This window comes from Diadema antillarum, unplaced genomic scaffold, assembly GCF_040938485.1.
Source record: "Diadema antillarum isolate AM-2024a unplaced genomic scaffold, OU_Dant_1.0 seq00001370_RagTag, whole genome shotgun sequence".
Taxonomy (NCBI): Eukaryota; Metazoa; Echinodermata; class Echinoidea; order Diadematoida; family Diadematidae; genus Diadema; species Diadema antillarum.
This window is the reverse complement of record NW_027272131.1, coordinates 864,530-873,226: the sequence shown is the minus strand read 5'-3', so window position 1 is coordinate 873,226 and position 8,697 is coordinate 864,530. Positions and strand designations below refer to the sequence as shown.

The following is an 8,697-nucleotide window of genomic DNA, read 5'->3' as shown; positions in this document are numbered from 1 at the left end:
GCGAACATCTTGACAATAATACCAAGGATTTGAATAATGCCATAACATCATGATTTGTAGAATGGCGTGTTATAGAATGGGAGGAATAACTTTGACATTCCAACATTTACCAGACAACGTGCAAACTAAAATGGGAATCGCAGAGAAAGAAAGAGGGCGAAATAGACTGAGAAGGAGGCTGGGGGGGGGGGGGGGGGGGGCAGAGCAGTCGGCATCTGTGAAAGGGGTGTTGACTTCCATCGGGTGTACCAGAAATCACGGATGGCAAAATCTGGCACACCCCTCCGAAACAATATTCAAAGTCATTCCATTTCTAGACAAAAGACACACACAAGCCAACCAGAAAGATCAGACCACCGCGTTAAATTGTTTGTACCGTTGGTTTTTCAAAAGATCGAGGGGGAGGGGGAGGGGGGCCTACGGCTCGTCTCGAGTGAGCTGTCCCCATAAACACCCTCATTTACATGACAATAAGGCAGAACGTGCGCGGAAGAGTCTATTGAAAGCTTGAAGGAGGACCGAGTGTTCCCCTTTGTACATACCCCCCCCCCTCTTGTATTGTGTATGGAAATAGAACAACCTCGTTCAGTCGTTCTGAATGACACACATAAATTGTGTATGCAAGGGGGTACGTGTGGAATTGCAGTCTAACGTAAAATCGGATTTAGCGTGATGGACAAGTCATTTTACTTCATCTCCACCTGAGCAAAATCATATTCCACATCTGCGCGGACTGCTGGTGTTGTTTAGTTCTAAGAAGAGATACTAATTGGTGCTCTGAAAGAAAGGTATCTAGGAATAGAATAACAAATACTTCAGCTCAACGGAGATTGGGCGGATCCTCGGCCGGGCGCGGCGGGCCACCGAACTCCAGACTCTTCGGGTGAGACGCCGGCCGTCGACACGTCAGAAGGAGCACAGACTTCGCCCGCATGCACTGCGCGACCATAAGTATCGCAGTAAATGTTGTGACGACTACAAATATTCTTCGCCTTTTTTATGGTTTGGAAAACTTCACTTAACTTCTTGTCTGTTCATGTCGTCATAGATCAATAGAGTGGAAATTGAGAGACAAGCAAACAAGCAAGCCGGCAAGCAAACAAACCACCGTGGTGTGCTCGTATTGGGACTGGATGTGAGTTTTCATTGCTCATGGGTTGGGGCAAGAGTTTCAATTCAATCTTCCACACTGGTCGCTCTTATATAGGAGCATGCATGATTGTGTATGGTGTTTCAAGATCTAACGTTTCTAAAGGGGAGTATCTGCTGTGATAATTGGCACATACAGTGACATGAAAATCATTGGCAATTGAGTAAGTGTTAAACTGAAGACGGTACGCAGCAGAACGTGTTAAATCTCTATCTTGGGCGAACCCGGAAGAGGTAAGCAGTCCGCCCAAGTCAACTCTACAGGTGTGCGTGTTTTACCAGCCGTCATGGACGAACCAATGGAAAGCGTGGAAAAAGGAGGTAAGTGCCAGAAATATCATCGATATAATTGACCACGACTATTCCATGCCACCACATGATATCCGTAAACCCCTCTCGAAATCTGAAAAATAAAAATCACAAACAGGAATTATTGAGAAAAGTTGAATGATAAAAAGTATCAAATACAATCGTAGAGTAGGAGTAGTCGTGGTTGAAGTTGTTAAGGGGTTGGTTTGTAGGGTTAGAGTTTAGAATGACATCAGTGATAGCGAGAAAAAAACAACAACAACATCGAATGATTAGGATAAGGATGATATCAGACGTCATAGCTGTATCATTTCAAGTTCGTTATGTTGAGATTAGATACATACGTGTATGTTCACTGGTGATAATTTGAAACCATAAATGATGTTGTGATGTTAGCCTATCCTACAATAATATACATAAGAAATTAAAGGTGTGATCGAAATCCTATAGAAATTAGGGAAGTTATGACTCTGCAAAATTTCAATAATTTCCTCAAACAAGTTCCTGAGCAGTCAATTATGCGCAATTAGTTAGCCTATGATCAAATCATGTTTAACACTTTTATTGCAGAAAAATTAAAATTTTTCCTTTTTCGTACACGATAAATGGAAAAGTGTGAGGTAATAAAATCGTCAGCTCACTCATTTGAAAACTCATTATCAAGTGTTCGAGAACTGTTGTTAAACCATTAAAGAATGTTTAGAATTTTTAATCTTACTTTTATTCCGACATTTATTGAATTTTCACTGTTGTACCCATAAAAGTTAACAGTTTCTTTTCAGACTACTTTTCAATTGGTTCAAAATTCCTCTTTTAAGGCATAGGTGTTTGCACTCCAAATATGACCGTTTGTTTGTTTCTTTTAGATTTATCCAAACGTAGGTAATTAAACTCATAACCTTTTGCTTATGGGAATACAATGTGCCATGCAGCAAATGGAAATAGATATCTTCCAAACGGAGCACGAAATCGTTTTTGACTCTTGTAATTCACCAGTTTGGTTTCATCTCTTTATACAATATATCGCATTCTTGTCTTCATATCTTATTGTATCTCACTATTTTTGTCTCTCTCTCTCTCTCTCACACACGTACTGCAGCCGTGATCGCCATCAGCATCGCAGGCGGCATCGTCATAGTGGTTCTCGCAGCCGTCGTCTTTTACATCTTCTACGAGCTGTACTGTAGAAAGTACTACGGGCGTCACGAGGATGAAGAGAAGGAGAAGGAGAATCGGAAGAGGAGCGCCAGGTCGAGGCGCAGGAGGCCGAGAACGGCGAATCAAACCATACCATCCGCCGACAGCATGCAGGCGCCGGAGCGAGCGTTACCCGGAAGTCTCAAAGTTGCCTTACCACCGGAGGATACGTCTGTCTCAATAACACCGCCTTACGGAAATGGGAACATATGACGCCCCTGTCAATGTTCATATTTAATTCATAACTTGGAGACATATATATTTTTATTTATTCTAATTTGAATGCACTGTAATAGATGATGCCGTGCAAGAGCATGTGGTTGAAGAGAGGCTTTCAGGGGTAACAAAATGTTGTAGGTTCATGAGCCGTTGAACAGGGATGGGGGCTGGGGTTTCAGTACAGTATGCTCCCGTGAACTCCACGAGGAACAGTACATCCTTAAAGAGACAGTACAGTACAGTACTGCTTTAAGATAACGTTCCCGGCTTCTGTAGAACAGCTTCCCTCTATGTTGCCTGCGTTTTTTCATTCGAAATGTCATGTATCTTCCGCCCTGAAAATATCCCACCAATTATATTTATTGGCCAGGAAAAAACTGGCCCAAAGAGTAAGGCAAGTTATGCCAAGTTATCATCAGTACTATGACGAAGGAAACGAAGAGCGGATGGAGCGGAGCATGGATGTATTTTACCTGGATAATTTTTTTAATTCCGACTGGTTTCACCCCTGTGTATGTGTGTGTGTTTGTTGTAGTAAGTGTAGTTTTGTTGTTTTTGTTCTCGAGAAGCAACTCACTTACAACTGTAACACGCGTGTCACGCGTGATAATGACTTTGTTTGACGAGCAACCCAGATTGAGAAAAACACTTGTGGAGCAGTCGTCTTTGTCACTCCCGAAAAAAAAGAAAAATACAGCGCCTTTTAATGTCGAGAACTTTGCACATTTTGGAAAAGCGGCCACTCGACAATATCAGTGATGTCGCTGAATGTAATCACTTTCCGCAAAAACATTTGGCAAGGCAAACGTGTTTGAAATGTATTTTGAAAGTTGTTGAAATACCTAAAGTCGTCGTTGCGGTGCAGGTGAAGTATCTTCGAATGACATAATTTGGTACATGTCCTCGTGCACTGCCGTGTGTTGGAGGTGTAGTCCTACCCAGCACTCGTCCCACGCAATGATTTCGGACACAGTACGACCTCGCAAAAACAAAAAGGAAGCTATTGTTTGGATTCAAGGACGACACTACTATTGAATCGCTTCCTACAATAAACATAAATGTATGCATTGTACATTGTTAATGATGATATATCACACCGTAATGTTTGTTCTGCAGTGTTTTTCTAGAGTGCTCAATGAAGTCTTTTCATTAAAGTGTGTACGAGGACGATTGTTGATAACGAATGTATTTGCAAAAAAAAATGATATTTTTTTTTTCACCTCAGCCAGACTTGTAGAGGATGTGTTCAGACAACAGTGAGCGGAAGAATCATATTGTTGGTTGTTGTTTGTTTGTTTTTTATTTATCGCTGTATTATATCAAGCCAACAGAATCATTCAAGAATAAAAAACAAACAACAGCGATGACTCTGTGATAAGTTTCAACAGTGATTCTAGATGGTGTTTTCAAGAGAGAAGAACTATGTAAACAAGCTACTTTTCAAGCATGACACAGAAATGTTCTGCTTTTTATGTGTGTGAAATTTAAGCGGGGTTCCCACTATCAAGATTGGCGCCACGATTGAAATCGTGGTCTTAATCGTGCAGCAAGCGTGATGGTCTTATCAGATTGTATCAAATCTTAAGGTCAATCGTGGCAATCGCGTTAATCGTAGGAAAATTTTGGACGGTTCAAAAATTTTCTACGATTAACACGATTAGTTTTTGATCGTGATCATCGCATCACATCGTCTGGGATCGTATCCAAACGCAGCAAATCTCTTCTAATCGTGCTTCTTAATCGTGTTGATCGGGATCGACTTTTTCACTTCACTTCCGCTTATTATTATAATTATTTTTTGCCCATTTGCCCTTATTACTCATAAATTAATTTATTTTGTATTCTGATAGGAGGTAGCCTGCATCTTTAGATTATTATTTCCAAATGGTAAATTGTATGACAGTGTGGGGTTTAATTGTCGTAATTCTTAAGGTACATTATCAAAATCATTTTTTAATGATTTCATAAAATGAAAGTTGTATTACAGATTTTAGATGTTTTCATACATTATGTTAATGATGTTTTCATTAATGAGTTGTTATTATCATTATACAGATACACAAAACAGGATATGGGATAACTTTTGTAACGAAAACAAAAAATGAGCAAAAATAAAATGGCAATTGTATGTCTGCACGTATTGACTAACGTCAGTACAAAGATGAGAATAGTTTAATGAATCGTGCTTAAATGGGTACATATCAAAGGCAAATGGTTAATTTTTAAAAGTATATTACAGATTTTTTTTTTTTTGGGGGGGGGGGGGTGCAGTATCCTGCTGTTTGTGTATTGTACATAGTAATTAAGAGTTGTTGTTTCATCAGCCATCGTTTGACCCCATTACATCTATTTTGACACTTTTCAATGTCTTTTTTTGTATGTTTGGTAGAGCATAATTTTAGACAAATGGTTATTTTCAACTCTCATTATTACTGCAAATGTAAAGGTGACCATTGTCGTGGATGTGAGATCACCCGTATGATTATGACAATGAAGATCACTCTTATTATTTTTCACAGTTAGTAATGTAGCAATATACCCCAGCGAAATAATTTTGCGTAAAACCTCCTTTTTTGTTAAAAAGTGACATCATTTTGATTAGGGAGTCACTTTTCTGTTATGTGTGTGTATCAGTTATGTTAAACATTGTTAAGTAAAACACTAAATCAAGCCGAATAAACCAAACTTTTAATAACCCATGAGATAAAGACATTTTGAAATAAAAAGGCATATGATACATACACTTTGCGAATGTGAAATCGAACACATGTCATAAGCAATACTATCCATTCGGCCAACTTTCTTATATCAAGCGTATATAACACATAATACTATCTTACATAACATTCAAAATGATCCCATCCTCTTTCTTAGCTTCCATTTCATCATATAATTATTTTCTTCATATATTGGAGAGAAAGGTCATTTTGTCTTGCTGGGGTTTTTTTTTTCTGGGGAAGACGGGTAATCATCTGATCTTATGTATTTGGGTTCGTTATTTCATTCTTTTTTGTGAGGGGGGAGGATGAGCATGTCGATTTAATAATCTATTAATTTCTTTACGTTTAATATTAGACGAGGGAATATCTGAGGTTATGACTGGCCTGGGTGCTGCTTTCTCTCTGATAACATAATCGTCATTAGCAATACAGCAAACGTTACGTTGTCATCATCGTCAACCTGTCAGCCTTGCCATCATCAATGGTTGTGGTTATAATTAATAGGCCTAATCACTCTGCATAATTTAAGGGAAACAATGAAATCCATCGTCAGCCGGACTATAATATTCCCATTCGGGTCCAATCGCGCCTTAAATGGGGGTCGCTTCTGATCCCGATCGTAAAAGATATCGTATCTTATCTCAGCAGCCCGTATTGGTTCGCGGTATTCGTATTGGAACGTATCAGTACGTTGCTGCACGTACCAGATCGGGGATCCTCATCGTAATGGTCATGTTAGATCGGTACCAATCGTGAACTCAATCAGGACAATCCTGTCGGATCGTATTTGAACGGCAGACCAGATCGTGACAGATCGTATCGCTTGAAATAGACTAATCGTGACCATATCGCATCCAAGCGTACCAACACGTATTGACTCGCATAACCTCGTATCCAAACGTGAAATTTCAGACGAGTTCAACAAATTTTCCACGATCAGTTACGAATGTCCAATCGTGGCGTTCGCAATGGATCGCAAGATAGTGGGAACCCCGCTTTAAGGACAAGTTTTGCTATATGCTATCATTTCTATTTGTCGCTGTCATAGATATCACGTTCAGACTGTCAGTTGCTCTCTATAGGCAGCACGTAACTTATTCAAAGTTAATTATACACTTTCAAAAAGTCGAGTCGCCGTGCAAGGTAAACTTTATGATAAAGGTGATAAAGAAAAAAAATAAGAGTGCATGTATTTCTATTTCCCAAGGTAGGCTGCGAAAAAAAAGGGGACTGGGGTAAAGGACGGGGAGGGGATAAGAACTTTTTTCGATGGAAAAAATGGCTTGGAGCTACATGGATGGACATGTTGGAAGGTGTAATATAACTCGAAACTGGCAGTTTGAATTTTCTATGCACGTAGCATATCCAAATAGAGAGAGAAAGGGAGAGGAGGAGGGAGGGAGATTTTGTCACCGTTAAGTGGCAGAATGTTAATCGGAACTCCACAAACCTTTCGACTGACCAAACAAAACTATGCAACCATCCGGCTAAACTCCACTGAATGGTCGCTTGCTTATGCCCGAGAGGATGTGTTCAGACAACAGTGAGTGGAAGAATCATATTGTAGGTTTTTTTTTTTTTATTCATCGCTGTATTATATCAAGCCAACAGAATCATTCAAGAATAAAAAACAAACAACAGCGATAACTCTGTGATAAGTTTCAACAGTGATTCTAGATGGTGTTTTCAAGAGAGAAGAACTATGTAACCAAGCTACTTTTCAAGCATTACACAGAAATGTTCTGCTTTTTATGTGTGTGAAATTTAAGGAGAAGTTTTGATATTATGCTCGTTGCTATCATAACATCATTTCTGTATGTCTCTGTTATAGTTATCACGTTCAGACTGTTAGTTGCTCTCTAAAGGCAGCACATAACTTATTCAAAGTTAATTATACACTTTCAAAAAGTCGAGTCGCCCTACATGTATAAGGTAAGCTTTATGATAAAGGTGATAAAGAAAAAAAAATAAGAGTACATGTATTTCTATTTCCCAAGGTAGGCTGCGAAAAAAAAAGGGGAGACTGCGATAAAATGGGGTAAAGGGCGAGGAGGGGATAAGAACCCTTTTTTATGGAAAAGATGGCTTGGAGCTACATGTATGGATATGATAGAAGATGTAATATAACTCGAAACTGGCAGTTTGTATTCTCTATGCACGTAGCATATCCAAATAGAGAAGAGAAAGGGAGAGGAGGGAGAGAGATTTTGTCACCGTTAAGTGGCAGAATGTTAATCGGAACTCCACAAACCTTTCGACTGACCAAACAAAACTATGCAACCATCCGGCTAAACTCCTCTGAATGGTCACTTGCTTGTGCCCGAGTCACTTCACTGCTCATGCAGGGTATTGTGCGCCTTATTTGCTTGGACTTCGCAATACCAGATGGAGATTAAGAGTTGGAGCTTTTATAACTTCGCTTTGAGGTGGTATTAGGATTTTTGCTTATGGTAGAAAGTATCACCACTCCTATTTGAGAAACAATGCATTAAAGATCCTAATCAATATGATTCTACTGATGATAATGTATATTTGTAATCAGGTCTACCAAGTTGCCTCCTTTGTGCTAGAACACTGTTCTCCCAGATGGTCGTGGATGGGGGAATCATTACGCCTACAGTAATGTCAGTAACACATGTGTCAAGAAGGCTGTTTTGGTAAAACTCTTGCCCGAAGATGTTCATATCTGGCAGAACACCTGGAACGCAGGTCTTCCTTTGATAATGACAATGATATAAAATAATTCTTTCTTATTAAGCGTCTTTTTTAAATATAGAAACCTGATCAGAGTGCTATTACAACATAACAACCATCAAAATTTGCATAGGACAAACCTCTCTCACACCGGGTGTACAATAAAATGAAATTTGAATGATTAAGATTCTGATTCTGATTCTAATTATTATTATTATTATCATCATTATTATCATTATTATTATTATTATTATTATTATTATTATTATTATTATTATTATTATTATTATTATTTTGATGATGATGGTGATAATGATGATTATTATCATTACCATTTGCACATATTCAACGTTCGGGGCTGGAGTAGCCTACACTGTACCTACTTAAAGACGATTGTCGTATGTGCTGG

At 39.0% G+C, this 8,697-nt stretch overlaps 1 protein-coding gene across 1 annotated transcript; it reads left to right on the top strand.

The window, feature by feature from the left end:
- The first annotated feature begins 658 nt into the window (after window positions 1-658).
- On the top strand, window positions 659-2,868 carry LOC139708740 (uncharacterized). The gene is made up of 2 exons (XM_071620672.1): window positions 659-1,470; window positions 2,558-2,868. The coding sequence occupies exons 1-2, from the start codon at window positions 1,437-1,439 to the stop codon at window positions 2,866-2,868; spliced, it is 345 nt and encodes a 114-aa protein (XP_071476773.1). The 5' UTR covers window positions 659-1,436.
- Window positions 2,869-8,697: the final 5,829 nt, after the last annotated feature.